The 25,260-nt window shown below is 42.0% G+C and overlaps 1 protein-coding gene across 2 annotated transcripts in view; it reads right to left on the bottom strand.

The window, feature by feature from the left end:
• LOC137425860 (uncharacterized) overlaps positions 1–25,260 on the bottom strand; it is a 473,741-nt gene that overhangs the window by 171,403 nt on the left and 277,078 nt on the right. For both annotated transcript variants that reach the window (XM_078775806.1, XM_078775807.1), the window contains 4 exons: positions 10,677–10,775; positions 10,356–10,454; positions 1,505–1,603; positions 542–646 (listed from right to left, as the gene is read on the bottom strand). In XM_078775806.1, the coding sequence (XP_078631932.1) occupies positions 542–646; positions 1,505–1,603; positions 10,356–10,454; positions 10,677–10,775 (402 nt within the window). The remainder of the gene's footprint in view (positions 1–541; positions 647–1,504; positions 1,604–10,355; positions 10,455–10,676; positions 10,776–25,260) is intronic.

Here is a 25,260-nt window from a genome sequence, read left to right as displayed (position 1 = left end):
GTAGTCACATCTTGGTGGGTGATTCAACTCATCTTCTGTCCCTTCATGTCAGAATTCAACGACGAGCTGTTCACATGATAGCTCGTGATCTAGCATCATCTCTGGAACCTCTCTCAGTTTGATGCTCTGTGGCCTCTCTGTATCTCTTCAACAGGTACTGTAATAGAAAATGCTCAAAAGGCTTTTCACTACTTGTCATTCCTTTACATATTTTAAAGCACTCTACATGTTTGGCAGCTTGTGTACGCCGCAACACTGTCTGGGTTTCTAAGGTCAGCACAGTACGATATTTCTCCAGTCTTTTCCCATGCACTCTGGAATTCCCTTCCTGCATCCTGTTTCCCAGCAACATACAACCTTTCCCAGTAAAAAGAGATGTGAATAGGTATGTCCTTTCCCAGTGATTCCCCTTCCCACAATATTTTTGTAGGCCCCACCTTTGAGTGGATGTACGCCCTATGATGGACGAACTCCCCAGTAAAAAAAATCATGATCTGACCCCACTTTCTAACCACAGTGCAACAGTTCTAACAATGCATACCGTGGTGGTAGTTGTGGTGACCGTTTCCAGAGTAACCACCTTCAGGGTATCTACCACTGAGATGTATCCAAGACGTTTTGCAATCGCCAGGGCAGTGTTTCCATGCTGTGGAGGTTAGAAATCGCAAGATAGTGGAATATGAGGTAAAGAGAGAACAAACACAAGTCTGTGGGCAAAGAATGTTTCAATTTTTGCGTTATAGTTCTCTTCTTCATCCCATTAAAAAAAAAAAAAGAAGTTTATGAGATAACCACATTGGTAAGCACAGGTACACTTCTCATTGTATTGTAGAACACCAATGGCTCAAGTCATTACTGAACACTATCAAAAACAAAGTGGGTTGGAACATTGAAATTGAATATTGAGGTTGCTTACTCCTTGATGCATCTTGTTTTTTTGAGCAATTAAGAGATGGAATTTGAAACAAAGCACATGAAGCAAGTTTTGTGGTAACACAGACCAAAGAGAGATTGAGGCCAAAGAAAAATGAAGATGCAAAATGTAAGATCATGGAGGAGCAAGGCGACAGAGAGGTTGAGGGAGGCAAACACACACCGACACTTAACGAGACCCATACAAATACATTACATCAACAGATGAATATAAACTATTAACAAAGACAGTTAAACAACAAATGCATAACAGGCAATCCTCAGTGTTCAAAGACAGCCTCTAAGATCAGAGTAGACGGTATCTGGTCACGAAGGAACCCGGAAGACAAGAAAAGATGGCAACATTTTTGTGATACAGTGTGATTTATCAATAATCTGAACTTTAACTATAAAGAGATCTGTTTTCGTTGCTTTTGATGTATTGGAGACTGGGCCATTATGAATTGGAGCTAACATACGAATAGCGACAACCAGAGACAATCATATTTGCTGTTGTTTCTCTTTGCCTTGTCTTGTTTGTGCATTTCCTGATGTGTTTGATGTGTGAAATGTTTAGTGATATAACACGAACCTCTGTCACAAGGTCTGGCTGTGCACCGTTTCTCAGCAGGATGTTGATTATGTGAGTGTGTCCCTGCTGTGCAGCTTGGTGCAGTGGTGAGTATCCACTCTGCCAGCAAAGCATAAGATTAAAAACACAATCATCTTTCTCATCAACTTCTCTTTATTGAACATCCATTCAATGTCAATTGACAATTATCTACCATTATAAAAAAATGTTTTATACATGAAGGCTAACTTAACAGACTTGGTGACATAATGGTAAGAGCGCCCGCTCTGAGTCTGGGAGGGTGGGTGGTTCTACTCCTAAAGTTGTTTTGAATGATGATGTTGCTGGTAAAAGTGATCAGTTTTGTGTTCAAAGTTGTTTTGAATGATGATGTTGCTGGTAAAAGTGATCAGTTTTGTGTTCAAAGTTGTTTTGAATGATGATGTTGCTGGTAAAAGTGATCAGTTTTGTGTTCCAAAGTTGTTTTGAATGATGATGTTGCTGGTAAAAGTGATCAGTTTTGTGTTCAAAGTTGTTTTGAATGATGATGTTGCTGGTAAAAGTGATCAGTTTTGTGTTCAAAGTTGTTTTGAATGATGATGTTGCTGGTAAAAGTGATCCGTTTTGTGTTCCAAAGTTGTTTTGAATGTTGTTATTCCTGGTAATAGTGATTCGTTTTGTGTTCCAAAGTTGTTTTGAATGTTGTTATTCCTGGTAATAGTGATTCGTTTTGTGATCTAAAGTTGTTTTGAATGTTGTTATTCCTGGTAAAAGTGATTCGTTTTGTGATCTAAAGTTGTTTTGAATGTTGTTATTCCTGGTAATAGTGATTCGTTTTGTGTTCCAAAGTTGTTTTGAATGATGATTTTCCTGGTAAAAGTGATTCGTTTTGTGTTCCAAAGTTGTTTTGAATGTTGTTATACCTGGTAAAAGTGATCAGTTTTGTGTTCAAAGTTGTTTTGAATGATGATTTTCCTGGTAAAAGTGATTCGTTTTGTGTTCCAAAGTTGTTTTGAATGTTGTTATACCTGGTAAAAGTGATCAGTTTTGTGTTCAAAGTTGTTTTGAATGATGATTTTCCTGGTAAAAGTGATCAGTTTTGTGTTCAAAGTTGTTTTGAATGATGATTTTCCTGGTAAAAGTGATCAGTTTTGTGTTCAAAGTTGTTTTGAATGATGATTTTCCTGGTAAAAGTGATCAGTTTTGTGTTCCAAAGTTGTTTTGAATGATGATTTTCCTGGTAAAAGTGATCAGTTTTGTGTTCCAAAGTTGTTTTGAATGTTGTTATACCTGGTAAAAGTGATCAGTTTTGTGTTCAAAGTTGTTTTGAATGATGATGTTGCTGGTAAAAGTGATCAGTTTTGTGTTCAAAGTTGTTTTGAATGATGATGTTGCTGGTAAAAGTGATCAGTTTTGTGTTCAAAGTTGTTTTGAATGATGATGTTGCTGGTAAAAGTGATCCGTTTTGTGTTCCAAAGTTGTTTTGAATGTTGTTATTCCTGGTAATAGTGATTCGTTTTGTGTTCCAAAGTTGTTTTGAATGTTGTTATTCCTGGTAATAGTGATTCGTTTTGTGATCTAAAGTTGTTTTGAATGTTGTTATTCCTGGTAAAAGTGATTCGTTTTGTGATCTAAAGTTGTTTTGAATGTTGTTATTCCTGGTAATAGTGATTCGTTTTGTGTTCCAAAGTTGTTTTGAATGATGATTTTCCTGGTAAAAGTGATTCGTTTTGTGATCTAAAGTTGTTTTGAATGTTGTTATTCCTGGTAAAAGTGATTCGTTTTGTGTTCCAAAGTTGTTTTGAATGTTGTTATTCCTGGTCAAAGTGATTCGTTTTGTGTTCCAAAGTTGTTTTGAATGTTGTTATTCCTGGTAAAAGTGATTCGTTTTGTGATCTAAAGTTGTTTTGAATGTTGTTATTCCTGGTAATAGTGATTCGTTTTGTGATCTAAAGTTGTTTTGAATGTTGTTATTCCTGGTAATAGTGATTCGTTTTGTGTTCCAAAGTTGTTTTGAATGTTGTTATACCTGGTCAAAGTGATTCGTTTTGTGTTCCATAGTTGTTTTGAATGTTGTTATTCCTGGTAATAGTGATTCGTTTTGTGTTCCATAGTTGTTTTGAATGTTGTTATTCCTGGTAATAGTGATTCGTTTTGTGTTCCAAAGTTGTTTTGAATGTTGTTATTCCTGGTAAAAGTGATTCGTTTTGTGTTCCAAAGTTGTTTTGAATGTTGTTATTCCTGGTAATAGTGATTCGTTTTGTGATCTAAAGTTGTTTTGAATGTTGTTATTCCTGGTAATAGTGATTCGTTTTGTGTTCCAAAGTTGTTTTGAATGTTGTTATACCTGGTCAAAGTGATTCGTTTTGTGTTCCATAGTTGTTTTGAATGTTGTTATTCCTGGTAATAGTGATTCGTTTTGTGATCTAAAGTTGTTTTGAATGTTGTTATTCCTGGTAATAGTGATTCGTTTTGTGTTCCAAAGTTGTTTTGAATGTTGTTATTCCTGGTAAAAGTGATTCGTTTTGTGTTCCAAAGTTGTTTTGAATGTTGTTATTCCTGGTAATAGTGATTCGTTTTGTGATCTAAAGTTGTTTTGAATGTTGTTATTCCTGGTAATAGTGATTCGTTTTGTGTTCCAAAGTTGTTTTGAATGTTGTTATTCCTGGTAAAAGTGATTCGTTTTGTGTTCCAAAGTTGTTTTGAATGTTGTTATACCTGGTCAAAGTGATTCGTTTTGTGTTCCAAAGTTGTTTTGAATGATGATTTTCCTGGTAAAAGTGATTCGTTTTGTGTTCCAAAGTTGTTTTGAATGATGATTTTCCTGGTAAAAGTGATCAGTTTTGTGTTCCAAAGTTGTTTTGAATGATGATTTTCCTGGTAAAAGTGATCAGTTTTGTGTTCCAAAGTTGTTTTGAATGTTGTTATTCCTGGTAATAGTGATTCGTTTTGTGATCTAAAGTTGTTTTGAATGTTGTTATTCCTGGTAAAAGTGATTCGTTTTGTGTTCCAAAGTTGTTTTGAATGTTGTTATACCTGGTCAAAGTGATTCGTTTTGTGTTCCAAAGTTGTTTTGAATGTTGTTATACCTGGTCAAAGTGATTCGTTTTGTGTTCCAAAGTTGTTTTGAATGATGATTTTCCTGGTCAAAGTGATTCGTTTTGTGTTCCAAAGTTGTTTTGAATGTTGTTATACCTGGTAAAAGTGATTCGTTTTGTGCTCTCATGTTGTTTTGAATGATGATGTTGCTGGTAAAAGTGATCAGTTTTGTGTTCAAAGTTGTTTTGAATGATGATGTTGCTGGTAAAAGTGATCAGTTTTGTGTTCCAAAGTTGTTTTGAATGATGATGTTGCTGGTAAAAGTGATCAGTTTTGTGTTCCAAAGTTGTTTTGAATGATGATGTTGCTGGTAAAAGTGATTCGTTTTGTGTTCCAAAGTTGTTTTGAATGTTGTTATACCTGGTAAAAGTGATTCGTTTTGTGCTCTCATGTTGTTTTGAATGTTGTTATTCCTGGTAAAAGTGATCAGTTTTGTGTTCCAAAGTTGTTTTGAATGTTGTTATTCCTGGTAAAAGTGATTCGTTTTGTGTTCCAAAGTTGTTTTGAATGTTGTTATACCTGGTCAAAGTGATTCGTTTTGTGTTCCAAAGTTGTTTTGAATGATGATTTTCCTGGTAAAAGTGATTCGTTTTGTGTTCCAAAGTTGTTTTGAATGTTGTTATTCCTGGTAAAAGTGATTCGTTTTGTGTTCCAAAGTTGTTTTGAATGTTGTTATACCTGGTAAAAGTGATTCGTTTTGTGATCTAAAGTTGTTTTGAATGTTGTTATTCCTGGTAAAAGTGATTCGTTTTGTGTTCCAAAGTTGTTTTGAATGATGATTTTCCTGGTAAAAGTGATTCGTTTTGTGCTCTCATGTTGTTTTGAATGATGATGTTGCTGGTAAAAGTGATCAGTTTTGTGTTCCAAAGTTGTTTTGAATGATGATGTTGCTGGTAAAAGTGATCAGTTTTGTGTTCCAAAGTTGTTTTGAATGTTGTTATTCCTGGTAAAAGTGATCAGTTTTGTGTTCCAAAGTTGTTTTGAATGTTGTTATTCCTGGTAAAAGTGATCAGTTTTGTGTTCCAAAGTTGTTTTGAATGTTGTTGTACCTGGTAAAAGTGATTCGTTTTGTGTTCCAAAGTTGTTTTGAATGGTGATGTTGCTGGTAAAAGTGATCAGTTTTGTGCTTGATGTTGTTTTGAATGATGATGTTGTTGGTAAAAGTGATCAGTTTTGTGTTCCAAAGTTGTTTTGAATGATGATGTTGCTGGTAAAAGTGATCAGTTTTGTGTTCCAAAGTTGTTTTGAATGTTGTTATTCCTGGTAAAAGTGATCAGTTTTGTGTTCCAAAGTTGTTTTGAATGTTGTTGTACCTGGTAAAAGTGATTCGTTTTGTGTTCCAAAGTTGTTTTGAATGGTGATGTTGCTGGTAAAAGTGATCAGTTTTGTGCTCTGATGTTGTTTTGAATGATGATGTTGCTGGTAAAAGTGATCAGTTTTGTGCTCTGATGTTGTTTTGAATGATGATGTTGCTGGTGAAAGTGATCAGTTTTGCGCTCTAATGTTGTTTTGAATGATGATTTTCCTGGTAAAAGTGATCAGTTTTGTGTCCTAAAGTTGTTTTGAATGATGTTATTCCTGGTAAAAGTGATCAGTTTTGTGTTCAAAGTTGTTTTGAATGTTGTTATTCCTGGTAAAAGTGATCAGTTTTGTGTCCTAAAGTTGTTTTGAATGATGTTATTCCTGGTAAAAGTGATCAGTTTTGTGTTCAAAGTTGTTTTGAATGTTGTTATTCCTGGTAAAAGTGATCAGTTTTGTGTCCTAAAGTTGTTTTGAATGATGTTATTCCTGGTAAAAGTGATCAGTTTTGTGTCCTAAAGTTGTTTTGAATGTTGTTATTCCTGGTAAAAGTGATCAGTTTTGTGTCCTAAAGTTGTTTTGAATGATGTTATTCCTGGTAAAAGTGATCCGTTTTGTGTCCTAAAGTTGTTTTGAATGTTGTTATACCTGGTCAAAGTGATCAGTTTTGTGTTCCAAAGTTGTTTTGAATGTTGTTATTCCTGGTAAAAGTGATCAGTTTTGTGTCCTAAAGTTGTTTTGAATGTTGTTATTCCTGGTAAAAGTGATTCGTTTTGTGTTCCAAAGTTGTTTTGAATGATGATGTTGCTGGTAAAAGTGATCAGTTTTGTGTCCTAAAGTTGTTTTGAATGTTGTTATTCCTTGTAAAAGTGATCAGTTTTGTGTCCTAAAGTTGTTTTGAATGTTGTTATTCCTGGTAAAAGTGATCAGTTTTGTGTCCTAAAGTTGTTTTGAATGTTGTTATTCCTGGTAAAAGTGATCAGTTTTGTGTCCTAAAGTTGTTTTGAATGTTGTTATTCCTGGTAAAAGTGATTCGTTTTGTGTTCCAAAGTTGTTTTGAATGATGATGTTGCTGGTAAAAGTGATCAGTTTTGTGTCCTAAAGTTGTTTTGAATGTTGTTATTCCTTGTAAAAGTGATCAGTTTTGTGTCCTAAAGTTGTTTTGAATGTTGTTATTCCTGGTAAAAGTGATTCGTTTTATGTTCCAAAGTTGTTTTGAATGATGATATATTTGGTAAAAGTGATCAGTTTTGTGTCCTAATGTTGTTTTGAATGATGATTTTCCTGGTAAAAGTGATCAGTTTTGTGTCCTAAAGTTGTTTTGAATGTTGTTATTCCTGGTAAAAGTGATCAGTTTTGTGTCCTAAAGTTGTTTTGAATGATGATGTTGCTGGTAAAAGTGATTCGTTTTGTGTCCTAATGTTGTTTTGAATGATGATTTTCCTGGTAAAAGTGATCAGTTTTGTGTCCTAAAGTTGTTTTGAATGATGTTATTCTTGGTAAAAGTGATCAGTTTTGTGTTCAAAAGTTGTTTTGAATGTTGTTATTCCTGGTAAAAGTGATCAGTTTTGTGTCCTAAAGTTGTTTTGAATGATGATGTTGCTGGTATAAGTGATCAGTTTTGTGCTCTAGTTGTTTTGAATGATGATATATTTGGTAAAAGTGATTCGTTTTGTGTCCTAATGTTGTTTTGAATGATGATTTTCCTGGTAAAAGTGATTCGTTTTGTGTTCTAAAGTTGTTTTGAATGATGATATTGCTGGTATAAGTGATCAGTTTTGTGCTCTAGTTGTTTTGAATGATGATGTTGTTTGGTAAAAGTGATCAGTTTTGTGTCCTAAAGTTGTTTTGAATGTTGTTATTCCTGGTAAAAGTGATTCGTTTTGTGTTCCAAAGTTGTTTTGAATGATGATGTTGCTGGTATAAGTGATCAGTTTTGTGCTCTAGTTGTTTTGAATGATGATGTTGTTTGGTAAAAGTGATCAGTTTTGTGTCCTAAAGTTGTTTTGAATGTTGTTATTCCTGGTAAAAGTGATTCGTTTTGTGTTTCAAAGTTGTTTTGAATGATGATTTTGTTGGTAAAAGTGATCAGTTTTGTGCTCTAGTTGTTTTGAATGATGATGTTGTTGGTAAAAGTGATCAGTTTTGTGTCCTAAAGTTGTTTTGAATGTTGTTATTCCTGGTAAAAGTGATTCGTTTTGTGTTCCAAAGTTGTTTTGAATGATGATTTTGTTGGTAAAAGTGATCAGTTTTGTGCTCTAATGTTGTTTTGAATGATGATGTTGTTGGTAAAAGTGATCAGTTTTGTGCTCTAATGTTGTTTTGAATGATGATGTTGTTGGTAAAAGTGATCAGTTTTGTGCTCTCATGTTGTTTTGAATGATGATGTTGTTGGTAAAAGTGATCAGTTTTGTGCTCTAAAGTTGTTTTGAATGATGATGTTGTTGGTAAAAGTGATCAGTTTTGTGCTCTAATGTTGTTTTGAATGATGATGTTGCTGGTAAAAGTGATCAGTTTTGTGCTCCAATGTTGTTTTGAATGTTGTTTTGAATGATGATGTTGCTGGTAAAAGTGATCAGTTTTGTGCTCTAATGTTGTTTTGAATGATGATGTTGCTGGTAAAAGTGATCAGTTTTGTGCTCCAATGTTGTTTTGAATGTTGTTTTGAATGATGATGTTGCTGGTAAAAGTGATCAGTTTTGTGCTCCAATGTTGTTTTGAATGATGATGTTGTTGGTAAAAGTGATTCGTTTTGTGGCTTGTCTGACTTTCATAGAAACTGCTCAGTGGCGCCCAGGGCACGTGCCATACCTGCCATACCGTAGGTACGCCACTGGTTCTACCTCTCGCATCCATGCATTCCACAGCTCTATATCCCTTACAGCTTTTTCTCCATGCTTTTTAAACATATATGAAATCCCCTTCATATATTCTGCGGCTGGCCCGTCCTCCGGAAGAATTGGGCCACCAGATGTTCCTTGTCTATTACCCATCTTGCCGGTATTACTTCCCTTTCTCCGCAACCCGTTGGGTTAAGGGAGGCACCCCTTATCCGGCTTCCTCCACTGACGGCTGCACGACAATACCCGTCGACTGTTGCCGTCGTTCAGGTCCTCTGACATGGATGCAAGTCATACCAAATAATACAAAAATATATAGTACATGCTGCTTACATTGCTTGATGCTCAGCATTTAAAAAGGATAGAGCCTGGACAAACAACCATAGGTTGGTAACCATTGCACAAGCTCAATGGGCCTAACGGCCTCTTCCCTGCATTGAAGTACGTCCAGTGCCCTGGTCCAAGCTCATAAGTTATTTGAAGCCAAATTCAAATCCCACGACACTGTGTTAATTTGTCCATTGTCTCTATTGGCCTTGTCCAAACCCAGAAGGAAGCAGTGTATCATCCATCAAGAACAACGAGTGTAAATGATGATGAGATCACAATCACCTTAAAGTCCCAATTCAAGTCACACTATATCCTGATCAGATGCATATTGCTGCTCCTTAATCATATTTGGGTAAAATGCTGAAATCATCTGAAAGGCACCATCATCTATTAACGCATACTGTCAGCACAGGGTCTTCGGTGATATCAAGAGAAGCTGCACCAATCATCTTGTCAGGACAACTTGGAATGGGCACTAAAAATGGCGTCCCTTAAACAGTATAATCTACCTCTCAAAAATAAATGCTGATACCTGCACAGAACACATTAGATTATAAGAACACTAATACATTTTATATCATATAATTTCAGTGTAACTCACGAAAATGCAAAATGTTAATTATGTAACTCAAGGAAACCCTCGTTATCTCAGAGTGATTTGGTCATCTGTGGATAACTTGCAAGATTCTTTTCTGCATTTTACAAACACAACAATTATATTTCCTGGTTACCCTCGCTAAGTCAAACTCAATGCTCCACCTTCATTCTATCATACTCCTCTGCCTTCCCGACAAAGATTTCAAATCTGCTGCCCACCGTCACCTAATGGTCTCTCCCATTTCACGGATCAGATTATAACACCCAATGAGACCCTGGTCCCACCCTGCTCCTGTAATTCTTCTACCTGTGCAATGACGCATGTGCTTCTTATTGTCTGACCATTTCCCCTGTGCTACATTTGGTCTGTTGATCCATTGGCCCATGTTGCTCTACTCTTCCATGAGCCTCAATACAGGACAAAAATAAATAAATAAAGTAGTAAACCTCTTTCTCATGAGGATTTATATAAGTACCAGTAGTATGTTTTTACACTGACTGAGGCTCATAGAGGAGGATGTGTCCAAATTACTTTACACACAAGAACAATATGACAAAATGAAAATATTACAAGATATTCTGTATAGGATTTGAACCTATGCCTTAGTTGTCACACTCGCAAACTGGCTGGATTTTCATCCAGACATTAATGCTCCTGTCAAAGATGTATTGTAATGAGACACAAATGAAATCTGGCAGGGACAGACCTTGGTCTTAGCATTGACCTCCGCACCATGATGTAAAAGGAAATTCACCATCTTGCTGTTACCGTAGTGACAAGCGACAATAAGCGGAGTGTAACCCAGCTGGAAAGAAAAAGGAAAGTGACAGGTTGAGATTAATAATCATGACGTTAGAACATATTACGTATTTTCCCCATGAACCCAATGGTGTGAAAAATCAGGACTAGAAACGAACAGTACGGCAACACTACACATGTGCAACACTTTTAACCATTGTTAAATTAATTACCAAATAATGTTATCATGTTAACTATGGGAATATAACAGCCATTGGAGGGATGACACCTTGGTTGTGGCATCCACATCAGCTTCATGGTCCACCAACACCTGAGCCACACCAACATGGTCTTCTTGTGCAGCCAAATGCAGCGAGGAAAGGCCACTCTGCATACATAAAGTGTCGATCACAATGACATATCAACGAACTATCAGCAAACTTATCAAGCAATCTTACATAAACATCGTTTGTGTAATACCAGTAAAAATCCCGTCAAAAATGATGGGTGGGAACAGTTTATTCGACAGTGCAGCCCTGTGAGCGTGCCAAAGTCTGAAGCCTCGGCCTAGTGTCAGGTGTGCTAATATCTTTATTTATAAGACATCCTATAGAGGTAAATGAACACTCGTTTTACTCTGCGCATGCGTTGCACATCGCATGCAGCAAATTTCGCCTCCGTGTTCCTTGTATTTTTTTGTTATTTAAAAAACGCTTCTGTACACCGCCCTTGAGGCTCGGTTTGCAAGCGACCATCTACAATTCCAATAGAAGAGACATAATTACTCTTTAATGGAAAATGTTTTTCAAGTTTGTTTTATCCTCAAAAATAGACTGCAGTGAACAAACATTCGTGATAAAAGATTGGCCTTTAAAGCCTACCTTTATGAAGGGGGACAGACATCTGTACAAATGTAAGGGATTTCATTACAATCCCTATCCTGATGGTGGCAGCAGTGTCACACTGTGACCCATTTCCAGTCCGGTGTCTGGTTGTCTGACTTTGAAAACTGTTGACAAAATCGCATGTTTGACCTTGCAAAACATTATTTCCTTATGAGGCTTTGACTTGCCAACTTTGTACAATTTCTCTTTGAGGCGGCAGTCTATGTCCTTGAGTTCCTTTTTCCGAGAGGAAAGTATATTGTTATGGTTTTGCAATAAAGAACACCCCTCCTAGTTAATTACATGACAACATTTAGCCTGCAGTAGTCAGCTATTTCTTATTAAATGTAAAGATTAGCTCCCTTCCCATTGTGTAGTAATTAAAGCAGATATGCGTTGAGTTAGGCAGGATTTCAAACCTTCGTATAGTTGAAGGAAGACATTGGTTCATGTGCAAGGAGGCGTGGCTACAAGCACAGTCCATATGATCAACCGCGACTGTGGTAGGCATGGCTAAAAGAACCGCCCATGTCACCAGCAGGTAACCAATGAGTGGTCATGGACACGTAAGCAACCAATCAGGTGGTGGACACTTCACCAGCAAACTTCACCAGCAAACAACCAATGAGAGATCGTGGACACGGAAACAACCAATCAGGTCATGGACACTTCGCCAGCAAAAAAACAGAGTTGCCTCAGCCATAACACTTGCCAACTTTGACTTGCCAACTTTGTACAATTTCTCTTTGAGGCGGCAGTCTGTGTCCTTGAGTTCCTTTGTCCGAGAGGAAAGTATATTGTTATGGTTTTGCAATAAAGAACACCACTCGTGGACACGGAAACAACCAATCAGGTCATGGACACTTCGCCAGCAAAAAAAACAGAGTTTCCTCAGCCAATGAGAGCCTGTGGAACATTCTATGAAGCTTTTTCGACTCGATAAAACCCATGTCCATCGCACCTCTCTCTTCTCTCTCTCGTCATGGTCCTTCAAGCTGGCTATCCGACGTGCTGGTTCGTCCTTCCTGCGCTGAATCGTCACTCGACCTGGATCATCGTTCGTGCTGACTTTGATGCGGCGGCTCGTCCTGCGGACCTTCTTCAAGCTGAGCAAAAAATCCGCTCGGCGCACTCGATTGGAATAAGGTGTGAAATCGCGAGAGGGGATTCAATTCCCGGTCTTTCTAATCACGTGGTCTCGAAGGTATTTGGGTAGTGATCAATAACCCTTCACCCGTGGTTAGGGGATTGGCATTTGAAGTTGCTTAGCAACCCGTCGACCGCGAGTTTAGTCGTGATCGACGACCCCGTGGATCCGGTGTCTGTGGGGAAATGGGGACTTCACCGCCCCCCCCCCCCCTCCTAGTACATCGACAGACCCGGGTTCCGCAACAATATTAAGCCGACTACGGGTTGTGGCTCGCTGAGATGTGGGTGCTGGCTGTTGAAGAAACATGATGTCAAACCATGTAGTGTTAATGGCCTTAACCCCACGTCTCCCATCTTTATCTATTAATAAATCTCTTGTACACTCTCCGAGTTCGACAAGGTGCTTATCCCTGGAGGAAGGATTAAAACCCACGACAAAGCTGGTGACGAGGGATGGGATTTGCCTGGAGGGGAGAGAGATGGTGTCGTTCCCTGATGGCGGCAATGTTTCAGGCACCTATAAAGAGGTGAGACCTTCTCGGTATAAATGGTCACCTACCGCCATTGGGTGAAGGATTCTGTCTTTGCTTGATCTCTGGCGTGGATTCGAAGGAAAGGTAAATGGAATGGACACGGTGCAGAGATTTGTTAAGGATAAGGGAAAGGACAAGTGGCTTGGGGCCCGAGCACTTATGAGTGTTTCCAGGAGCCTGGACACTCGGACGTGCTGTGACTGTTTCAAAGAGGCAGGCTTTAAAGACTGTACACGTATGCGTGTGGAGGTCTGGCAGGAGTGTCACAGTTGGATGCGTTGCAAGTGTCTCTTAAAGGGACAGGTGGTACCTGTACATTCGGACGCTCGCTACACTCTGCCTTGAGGACCTGAACGACGGCAACACGCTACGGGTATTGCCGTGCACCTGTCAGTGGAGGAAGCCGGATAAGGGGCGCCTCCTTTAACCTAACAGGTTGCGGAGAAAGGGAAGTAATACCAGAAAGATGGGTAATAGACAAGGGACATCTGGTGGCCCGCCGCAGAATATACGAAGGGGATTTCATATATGTTTAAAAAGCATGACTCATGACTCAAGGAAGATGATCATACATGCAAGGAGGGGTGGTGAGGACAGATTTTGAGGATTTCCAAAAATTTGGTGAAGTCCAAATTTAATTAAAGGTTTCGGTTTAAGGATATTTTGGCTGGTTGGTCGAAATAATGTTGATATTTGGAAGATGAAGGCATTTGTGTCTGTGATTGTGGAGCTTCAGTGGTCCAATAAGAGTTATGAATGAACGTTGGGTCTTGAATATTTGATGAGTTGTGCTCGAGTAGCTTACATGGAGAAGAGGAACAAGTTGTTTCTTGGGTTTGTTGATCTGGAGAAAGCATTCGATAGGGTTCCACGTGAAGTAGTGACATGGGCATTGAGGAAGTTAGGAGTGGAGGAATTGTTGATCAGAGTAGTGATGGCAATGTACGAGAAAGCACGCACAGCTGTAAGGACGAAGTCCACTACTATTTGTAGTTGTGATGGAGGTGCTGGCTCAGAATGTAAAGGAGGGTTTACCATGGGAGTTGTTGTATGCAGATGATCTGGTGTTGATTGCGGAAAGTATGGATGGACTGAAGGAGAAGATGAACAAGTGGAAGGAATGTATGGAGACAAAAGGTCTCGAGTTTTCTTTTCTTCGTGAAGGGCTAGTTGCCCTCGGAGCCGTTGTTCGCCGGCGAGCATAGATGGGCTGCAGGAACGTACGTACCAAAGTATTTTGTGGGGTATCATGTCGAGTTTCAAAGCACGGTATCTTGCGATTCAGACTACATTGATTTATGCATTCGGATGATATGTGTAAAAGTTAAGTCTCTTGTTACCCAAGTTGGCTGAACCCAGCTTGTTCTCTAATGAATGCGAGCCCTTAATGTATGGATTTGCGAATACACTGGGTGGGCCCAGGGGGTCAGACGCAGGGTCCAGAGATGGGTAGATGCTGGAGGGATCATGTGGTTTGGAGACTCCACATTGAAAATGTTCGAATTCGTGTTCATGTTTGTGTTTGAGGAATTCGTGTTTGGGGGCAAGAAAGTTAACACACAATTGTTGTATTTCCATATTCTGCACAACCACGTAGTTGTTCGTCCAATTATTAGGATTGTATTCAAGACTTGTCTTCCTCTCTGATGTGGAGCGAGACGTGTTGCAGAGTTTCATGATAGGAAGTATTAATTGTCTCCGAGGCTGTTCGGGTCAAGGCACTGGAACTGAGTGTTGTGGCATGCATGGGAAGGAGTGGCGGGAGCGTTGATTTGGCTCCGCAGAACCGGCTCAGAGCCTACGTGTGTTGCCGAGTGCCGCTGATGCATTGCCCCTGCGAGTTAGAACAGAATTTACAATTTTTACCAAGGGTGCCGGCGATAGTTCGCCTACCCTTTGTGAGGGACACTGGTGGGGCAAGTGTTGGAGGGCGGGTATGCCTGGTTGACGTCCAACCGAGGGACGGCGCACACATTGTTGAATCATCCTGTCTGTGAAACATCGGGATGACAGTTTATAATGGGGTCAGGATTCAAACCCAAGCTAGACCCCTGTCTGTCTGTTTGTCTGTGAGCAGGACATCTCAAAAAGTTGTGACCAGACTTGACCAGAACGCAAATGGAATTGTGATAAATAAATAATTGGTTATGTGTGATGAAAGTGATTATGGTTCTGGGGGCATTATGTCTGACGAGCTGCCCTGAAGGCAGCGCTCACGAGGAGAGTACTTCGAGTTGCACACAGGTTCTCCAGGTTGTTACGATGAGTCGAGTACTACCGACCCTGGGATGTAAGGTCAGGGAATCGATTGAGGAGCAGGTGCAGGTATACTCTGATCTCCTGTTCGGAGGAAGGTAGTTGTGGTTTGGTTGTGGTTGTGGTTTCGCCCCTGTCTGTCTGTCAGGCTGTGAGCATGCAGCCGGCCACGGAGTTATGTTGGTGGAACACGGATTTCAAAGAGGACTCGTACAGAAAGCCGGATGAGCAGGAACATGGAGATGGACAAAGCTGCAAAACCATGAGTTCTGCGGCACGATTCCATAAGAAGGGGAAATTGAGCTTGAGTACTCTTGTGGGCTATAGCGACTTGCTGAGCGATTTATGATCAAGACAAGTCCCTCAAAGGACCACCAGCTGTTCAAGAGAAGTCCCAAAACCTGTTCCGTAACACTGTCTCATGTTGGCTGGTTCAGTTGAGGCAGGATGTGAAAGCGGAAATCATGCCATGTGGGGAGAGGTCAGAGTGGTATATGTTCCCGTAAATTGGTTCGGTTCACGTGGCGTGCATAAGGTGTGAAATATTATGAATGTGACTTTGCGGACAGTCTGATAATGTCTAGACAGGTGTGCCTGCAGGGGAGATTGCGGCGTCCTGCGGTTTGATTCTCACGTGTTGTGGGATTCTCAAGCATGGTCATCTTGGTATATGATGCTAGCAATGGTGATATACTGTTGGGTATATGTCATGGCTTGTTGGTCTTGTCAACATGCTGGCGAGTTAGAGTGATAGATGTTGGAGTACGGAGTTGTGAGCTGGTGGACAAGAGGACCCCACCCCTCCCCCCCCCCCCCTCTTCCCCTGACAAGACATTATGAGATGGTTTGAGATTTCTACTCAGCAAGATTGAAGTTGAGGTAAACAGGTGCATTCTAAACATAGGGTAGGCAAAGTGACCTTCGAGTGATATGTGTTGGTTTTTGAGATCATGAACAAGATCGCGTGGGCGGTTGGCACCTTGTGTGATTTTGGCAGGTAACATGCTGTTTTGGTTCTCTGTGAGGGCGGCTTTGTCTGGTGGCTGGTGTTGCTGAGCATGTGGGGGCCCTGTTATTCGGCCATAATTATCAACTGAAGGATGATCCATGTTTGGGTATCGCATGTGTGATGTATGTCACCTGTTGTGGTCACCTGCTGTGAATTGTTGTGGAACATTTGGAATGCCCCCTATTAATAATCTGCACAAGAGCAGATGAACATACAACGGTGGGACGGATTTATTTGTAAGTATTTTGTGTGAGCAATTATATTTACAGGCCCATGAAGATACCAGCGAAGGAGAGGCCACGAGATCAACCTGAGGAAGATCGTGTTGTTAGTTAAATGACGAGATGAATCCAATAACATTGCAAATTAATGTCAAAAGTCAAGGGCCTAGAGGGCAAAATGCAGATTGAGATGTACAAGTGGCATTGAGGCTACCAGTTGTGATGTGGATTCGTGAAGTGGATGTCTACAACCTCCAGGCTAAATCTATTAGTGTGGGTCTACAATGAGGAAATTGTTTTGTGAATGTTTAATTGGTTTTACACTTCATGTTGGTATATTTTGGGAAAATTGACCTCGTAGCTTGAGGAGATTGTGTCCTCGGGCCAGTTTTTGAGATTTATGGAGCAATTCAGGTTTCTGTATCTGTTTGTTTTGACCAAAGAACGAATTTTATTTAAAGATGGTCAGAGTAAGTACCAAGATAGAAAGAGAAAGTCATATAAAATGGAGCATTTTGCAATGGCAAGTGCGTTGGCAAGGCTTTGCTTTTAAGAATGAGGATACCGATCCAGATGTTGGAGTTTTTGGGGTGAGTTCCTCACCATTGGGAGATAGGGCCGAAGATGATGTCTCGGAACGTTGGGAACAGATTTAGATGGGACCTGGTAGATGAGTTGATTGGGTGACGGGAGCAGGCCCATTGGGTTTGAGTTGGCTTGTATGCTTGCACGTTGGCTTGCACGTTTGACTCATGGAAGATGATCATACGTGCAAAGAGGGGTGGTGAGGGCAGATTTTCGGGATTTCCAAAAATTTGGTGAAGTCCAAGTTTAATTAAAGGATTTCGGTTTAAGGATTTTTTGGCTGGTTGGTCTAAATAATGTTGATATTTGGAAGATGAAGGCATTTGTGTCTGTGATTGTGGAGCATCAGTGGTCCAATATGAGCTATAAATGAACGTTGGGTCTTGAATATTTGATGAGTTGTGCTCGAGTAGCTTACATGGAGAAGAGGAAGAAGTTGTTTCTTGGGTTTGTTGATCTGGAGAAAGCATTCGATAGGGTTCCACGCGAAGTAGTGACATGGGCATTGATGAAGTTAGGAGTGGAGGAATGGTTGATCAGAGTAGTGATGGCAATGTACGAGAGAGCGCGCACAGTTGTAAGGACGAAGGATGGGAACAGTGGTGAGTTTGAGGTGTAGGTGGGAGTGCATCAAGGGTCGGTACTAAGTCCACTGCTATTTGTAGCTGTGATGGAGGTGCTGGCTCGGAATGTAAAGGAGGGTTTACCGTGGGAGTTGTTGTATGCAGATGATCTGGTGTTGATTGCAGAAAGTATGGATGGACTGAAGGAGAAGATGAACAAGTGCAAGGAATGTATGGAGACAGAAGGTCTGAATGTGAATATCGGAAAAACAAACGTGATGGCAAGTGGTAAAGCATGTGGTGAGGTGGAAAGAACTGGAAAATGGCCGGGTGCTGTGTGCAGGAAGGGTGCCGGAGTGAACTCCATTCAATGTACAATGTGCGTTGAGTGGGTTCATAAACAATGTAGTGGTCTGAGAGGGTCATTAACCAGTATGGCAGCTACATTCAAGTGTAAGGTGTGCACAGAGGGAGCTGCAGATGGAGGAAATGTTGAGTTGGATCTTGGAGATGGCATGAAGCTGGAAGATGTGAAAACATTTTGCTACCTAGGAGACATGCTGAATGGAGAAGGTGGATTAGACTCGGCAACGGTTGCTGGAGTGAGATGTGCATGGAAGAACATTCGGGAACTGAGTGGCGTGCTGACGAGGAGGGTAGTGTCGTTGAAGCTGAAGGGAAAGGTGTATGCTGCATGTGTGAGAAGTGTTATGATTTATGGGAGCGAGACATGGGTAATGAACGTAGAGCAGCAACGAAGGCTGGAAAGGGTGGAAATGTGAATGGTTCGGTGGATGTGCGGAGTATCGTTGAGAGAGAGGAAGACAAATGATGAATTGTGAAATATGATGGGAATAGAGCCTGTGATGGATGCTGTGAAGAGAAACAGGTTGAGATGGTTTTGGCATGTGTTGAGGAACGATGAAAGTGACTGGTTGAGAAGAGTGATGGAAATGAATGTAGAAGGAAGTAGAGGACGGGGAAAACCGAGAAAGACTTGGCTAAAGGTGGTGGAAGAAGAAATGCGGGCAAGGGGGTTAACAAGGAAAGATGCAGAAAATGGGGCAACATGGAGAAGATTGTCCTGGGGCCCGCGAGGCTAACCCCCGCTCTAGCAGGGAAAATGGCCTTAAAATGCCTGTTGTTGTTGTTTGTGCTCGAGTAGCTGAGTGGTGCTTCATGAGATTGCAGAAGCATGGCATTGTTGCACTGTTTGAAAATGGCACGCAAGTGGGTGCCTGTACTAGTAGCATAACATTTACTTTGTAATCTATATACATATATAAAACACAGTTTGTGTGTGTGTAATGTTACCGATAGACTCCTAAACGGAGAGGCTCACGTACTTGATATTTGGCACAGACATGGCCATTGAGCCTGGGAAGGACATGGCCGACCTAAAAATATTTGACGAGATCCATATTTTTTATTCATATTTACCTCAGCGCATTTCAGCGAGGTATATTATACACGGAATCTGACCCGGTGGCAGAGCAGCGCGCTGATTCGCTCAGAGCGATCATGTGATGTTCCATCCCCGCCACCAGACCATTGAACATAAAACACAGTTTGTGTGTGTGTAATGTTGTAATGTGTGTAATGTACGGGTCTCCCTTCCCCCGCCCGGCAACGCCGGTACTGGAGGGCGTCACAGGATCGGTGAGTCTCCAAAATCCGCTTTGTGCTGTTGCGAAGATGCAGGATGATGTCGCGATTGTTGTGCTGCTCTCCGACCATGAGAACTGCAACGTCATTGTTGACTGGCCCTCCCCTTCCCTCCCCCTTCCCCCTCCACCCTACCCCTCCCCTTATCCCCTCACCCTCCCCCTCCCTTTTCCCCCTCCCCCTCCCTTTTCCCCTCCCCCTCCCCTCCCCCTTCCCCCCTCCCCCCTCCCCCTTCCCCCCTCCCCCCTCCCCCCTTCCCTCCCCCCTCCCCCTCCCCCTCCACCCCACCCCTCCACCCCTTTCCTCCCCCCTCCCCCTCCACCCCTCCCCCCTCCCCTCCCCCCTACCCCATCCCTTCCCCCCTCCCCCTCCCCCATTGACCCTGACTTAGCTAAATCGTGCACAGCTAAATCTTGCACAGATAGCCCGTATCCAAGAGTTAACTACACAAACCATGCGTGAGCTGGAAACAGCTCTGGAGCAAGCTGACGACCGACTTGAGCGAGCGTGAGTGGCGAAGATTATGTACCAACGGGTGGGAAACCGGCTAACATTTGTGCGTGCCGGAAGAGGGTGCAATGCGCGAATCCTGAAAGGGGAAAGCTCCGAGAAGGGTGTCTTGTGTTTTAATAAAGGCGTCGAAGGTGGCCACCGTACTTCAATGTATTACACTGCCTTTTACAACCAAAAAGCTTTCTTAACACTTCACTTCAACTGAGAAATAAAGGCAGCGAGGCCTGTTACTAATACACTTGGATGGAATTTGAAAAGACCCTGCATATTTAATGGGGCTTTGAGTGTTATTGCTTTTGTGTATGGGAGACTGTTCTGCCCACATGCTTTTCAAATGACTTTGCCTCCATTACTCTGCAATCTTTTTACATAGCCTCAAAATTATATGGTGGAGGCCAATGCTTATGATAAAATATTGGCCTTTAAAACCTACCCTTATGAAGGGGGACAGACATCTGTACAAACACACAAACTGACATTGTTTTATATGGTAGATTAGTAAGTTATCTTATATTATTAATCATATATCATTTAAATTCCTGCTATTTATTTAAACTTTTTCATTATTATGAGTAATTTCAGCAAAACTAAAAAGCCACAGCTTGGATAAGAATTTGCGTTTACCATACAATTAAATAAGTTTACCTGAATTGTTTTATGTACCAGGTGGATATGTATTCCTTTAGCTATTTTGCAGCACCATAGCTAGAAATGAGCACAATACATGAAGGTGGACATTTGGGAACATGACAGTAAGTGGATTAAAGACAAGATGAGGCAATATAAGGAAATTTATAAAATTTGAGCACTGGAGGGTGTACTAATACATAACAATGTTGGCATAAAGGGGTATAATGTACCACTGTGAATCAAGAGTATTTACCTGTGATGGAGCTTGTCTACAGTCTATCAGACACTGCCTCTTCAAAGGAAAATAAAAGGTGACTGACAACCAGATATGAGATGAATCTACACCAGATAGTCACTTTGAAGGAATACAGAGACCCATGGCGTGTTGATGATGATCTCCAATTGCCGATATCTTGTGAAGTTGGTGATAGCAAGATTAGGGAGTATAGAACATTATATATTCTGCTTTGAGGGAGGATGTTAAGGACATTGAATTGCATGTGAGTTTAATCACAGTAAAACTCTGTGTGTGTGTGTGTGTGTGTGTGTGTGTGTGTGTGTGTGTGTGTGTGTGTGTGTGTGTGTGTGTGTGTGTGTGTGTGTGTGTGTGTGTGTGTGTGTGTGTGTGTGTGTGTGTGTGTGTGTGTGTGTGTGTGTGTGTGTGTGTGTGTGTGTGTGTGTGTATGTGCACAAAAGCAAAACATTAGAGAAAAATTATACAGCATAAACTGAGCAACGACAATGTGAAAATAGCAGTGATACAAGCAAATATATTATAAGTGAATAAATAAGCAAAGAAGCAAAGAAATCGATTTTTCAATAAACAAGTCAGGAGACGACGATGGTTCACGAGCGAGCGGTATTCAATGACAAATGACGGACTATAACCGAAACAGGCCCGGACAGGCTAGGCCCGGAAATGTCAAAACGAAGGTTACTGACCTTGAAATGAGATAGAAAATAATGTATAATCAGTTATGAGGTTAGTTAGCTGCACAATACCGAAAATTCGGTGTAAAATGAAATGAAAAAAAAAAAAAATGAAAAAATCGAGCTCTGTGGGGCTAGACACGTGACATTGGCCTAACCAAATATCGAAACCCCTGTCAGATTCCACCAAACCCCTCGGAGAAGATGTAGCTTGAAATTGATTACCCCCTAAAAATACACCTTTTTCGGGCGTGGCTCCGCCCACAATGGGCGCAATACGCCCACTCTAGGCAGGACACAACTAGATCATGATATCAACCTCCCACCCAAGTTTCATCAAGATCGGATGATATCATCGGGTAGTTATGCTGCGGACAGACAGACACACACAGACAGACGCACACACATGACGAATATAGTGGTCACTTGATAACTCGTGAACCAATATGACAAGCACTCCAGTTGAGCTTTTGGGGAAAGTTTCCACAAGCAATAATTCAGCTGCAATCGGTGCACATATGCCTTGTGGATAGCAGCTGCATACATGATCAAATGACAAAGCTAAGGTCATACATGTAAAGAAAGAAAAGAAGGGGTCTTGCTTGCTGCTAATGAGGACAGAATTTGAAGATCATTGTTAGCCCATGAAGAGTTTGGGAAGATGGCGGCTGTGCATGTGTGAGATCACGGAGCTCGCGACGCGGCCTTGCTTCCTTTTCACCACGGACTGAGAGCACGGTCATTGGAGGCTCAAAAACGTTAATTCCAGGAATTGTACGGCTCCGGAAAGATACGAACGTTGATCTCGATTAACCCACACGAGGTTTTGGACAACTGCTGGGCTCTTGGAAGCTGAAGGCCGCATTGGGCTTGACGGTAGAGAATCGAAAGGAGGCCGTCTAATCTGCTCGCCTCACGCTTGTTGTGTCTTCGACGCGCGGTGTTCTACACCGCCATTTTGGACCACTTCCCACACCCAGTTTCAACAGCCGCCAAGCTCCTGAAAGTACTCTTTAGGACGCCAAGCTAAGTGCCGCTGAAGGGGTTTATTTTCATTTTATCTTTCCCTTGATGCACCGAGTGCTCTTCCCTTCTTTCCCCCCCCCCCCACCCTCCCCACCCTCCCCACCCTCCCAGAATTTCCATGTTTTAAACGTTTCCCGGTGTGTACCCTGGATAAGAATAGGTACACCGTATCCCTGCGTGTCGTAGGAGGCGACTAAGAGGGTTGGCGTCAGGAAGGGCATCCGGCCATAAAAACATTGCCTCAAAAAGGGAACCATGACAATTACAACGACATATGGGCAGGGTACAGCCCGAAGTGGAGATCGGTTTCTGAGGTTTGGGACATGGAATGTAGGGACAATGACAGGGAGATCAGGAGAAGTGGTGGAAGTATTGGTCAGAAGAAGAGTGGACATATGTTGTGTGCAAGAGACGAGATGTAAGGGAAGTGGTGTGAGAATGGTGAAGGGTAGGCAGGGACAGAAATACAAGTTTGTGTGGCAAGGGTGCCTGGAGGGCGTGAATGGTGTTGGTGTCCTGTTTTCTGAGGAGTTTGTAGACAGTGTGGTGAGTGTGACGAGAGTGAGTGATAGGTTGATGATGGTGAAAATGATGATTGGAAAACTCTTGGTGAACGTCATCTCGGGATATGCTCCGCAGGTTGGTCGAAGCGATGAAGAAAAGGACAAGTTCTGGTGTGCGATAGAGAAGCTGATGGAAAACGTGAAAGATGAGGAAGTTGTTGTGGTAGGAGGAGACCTAAATGGACATGTGGGAAGGAGTATGGACGGTTTTGAGGGAGTTCATGGGGGTTACGGATATGGTGTGAGAAATGGAGAAGGTGAAAGGATTTTGGAGTTTGCTGATGGAGCTGATTTGTTGATTTGTAATACTCAGTTCCAGAAAGAGGATAATAAGCTTGTTACAAACACGTCAGGTGGGTCGACGACAACCGTTGACTACCTGATGGTGCGTAGGCGAGATAGGGGGCACCTCCGGGACACAAAGGTGATCCCGGGGGAGGAGGCTGTTTCACAGCACCACTTGGTTGTCTGCGACGTAAGGGTGAAAGGTGCGAGGAGAGCTCGGCGGGTGAAGTACCAACCGAGAATGAAGGTGTGGAGGTTGAAAGAGGTGACAGTAAGGGAGGCATTAAAAGAGAGGCTGAGTAGGGTCGAGGATGATGTGGTTGAGCTTGAAAGTGGTTGGATGTCGATGAAAGCTAGTCTGTTGGGAGCTGTTGGTGAGGTATGTGGATGGACAAAAGGACCACCGAGGCACTCGGAAACATGGTGGTGGGATGATGAAGTTGGAAAGAGGATTGACGAGAAGAGGAAGAAGTTCAAGGAGTGGCAGAAGGTGAAGGGTACGGGAGCAGAAACAGCAGAGCATGAAAGTTATAAGGCAGCCAGGAAGGCTGCAAAGAAAGAGGTAGCAAAGGCGCAGGAGGCATGTCGGAAAATGTTCGGAGAACGCTTGGATTCGGAAGAGGGTCAGAAAGCTGTATTCAGGATTGCAAAGCAGATAGCGAAAGAGAGGTGTGATGTGATGGGGGTGAGTTGCTTGAAGGACGAAGTGGGACAAATCGTTGTCGACCCAGATGGAATTAAAGGAAGATAGAAAAGATATATGGAAATGCTGTTGAATACAGAGAATGAATGGGATGGCAACATAGAGAGTAACCCTGTTTTAGGACCGGCAGAGAAGATAACTGAGAAGGAAGTTGAGGAAGCGATAAAACCAATGAAGGGTAGAAACGCGGGAGGGCCGACGGGAGTTGTGGGAGATATGTTGAAGGCAGCAGGAAGTTGGGGTGTGAAGAGAATGACAGAGATCTGTAATCTGGTGGTGAAAGAAGGCCGCATTCCAGTGGATTGGGAACTGAGTACCCTCGTCCCTCTATACAAGGGGAAAGGTGACCCTCTGGAGTGTGGCTCGTACCGAGCGATAAAGTTATTGGAGCATGGAATGAAGGTATTGGAAAGGGTGTTGGAGAGGAGGATAAGGAAGAAAGTGAAGATCGATGAAATGCAATTTGGATTCATGCCAGGAAGAGGAACGACAGACGCGCTTTTCATTGTGAGGCAGTTGCAGGAGAAGTACATGGAGAAGAGGAAGAAGTTGTTTCTTGGGTTTGTTGATCTGGAGAAAGCATTCGATAGGGTACCACGCAAAGTATTGACATGGGCATTGAGGAAGTTAGGAGTGGAGGAATGGTTGATCAGAGTAGTGATGGCAATGTACAAAAGAGCGCGCACAGCTGTAAGGACGAAGGACGGGAACAGTGGTGAGTTTGAGGTGAAGGTGGGAGTGCATCAGGGGTCGGTACTAAGTCCACTACTATTTGTAGCTGTGATGGAGGTGCTGGCTCAGAACGTAAAGGAGGGTTTACCGTGGGAGTTGTTGTATGCAGATGATCTGGTGTTGATTGCGGAAAGTATGGATGGACTGAAGGAAAAGATGAACACGTGGAAGGAATGTATGGAGACAAAAGGTCTGAAGGTGAATATCGGAAAGACGAAGGTGATGCCAAGTGGTAAAGCATGTGGTGAGGTGGAAAGAACTGGGAAGTGGCCCTGTGCTGTGTGTAGGAAGGGTGTCGGAGTGAACTCCATTCAATGTACAATGTGCGCTGAGTGGGTTCATCAAAAATGTAGTGGTCTGAGAGGGTCATTAACCAGTGTGGCAGCTACATTCAAATGTAAGGTGTGCACAGAGGGAGCTGCAGATGGAGGAAATGTTGAGTTGGATCTTGGAGACGGCGTGAAGCTGGAAGGTGTGAAAACATTTTGCTACCTCGGAGACATGCTGAATGGAGAAGGTGGATCAGACTCGGCAACGGTTGCTCGAGTGAGATGTGCATGGAAGAAGTTTCGGGAACTGAGTGGCGTGCTGATGATGAGGGGAGTGTCGTTGAAGCTGAAGGGAAA

The sequence above is a fragment of the Myxine glutinosa genome, chromosome 4, assembly GCF_964187855.1.
Source record: "Myxine glutinosa chromosome 4, kmMyxGlut1.1, whole genome shotgun sequence".
NCBI classification, from domain to species: Eukaryota; Metazoa; Chordata; class Myxini; order Myxiniformes; family Myxinidae; genus Myxine; species Myxine glutinosa.
Note: the sequence above shows the minus strand (reverse complement) of the source record. Positions and strands in the feature narration are given on the sequence as shown.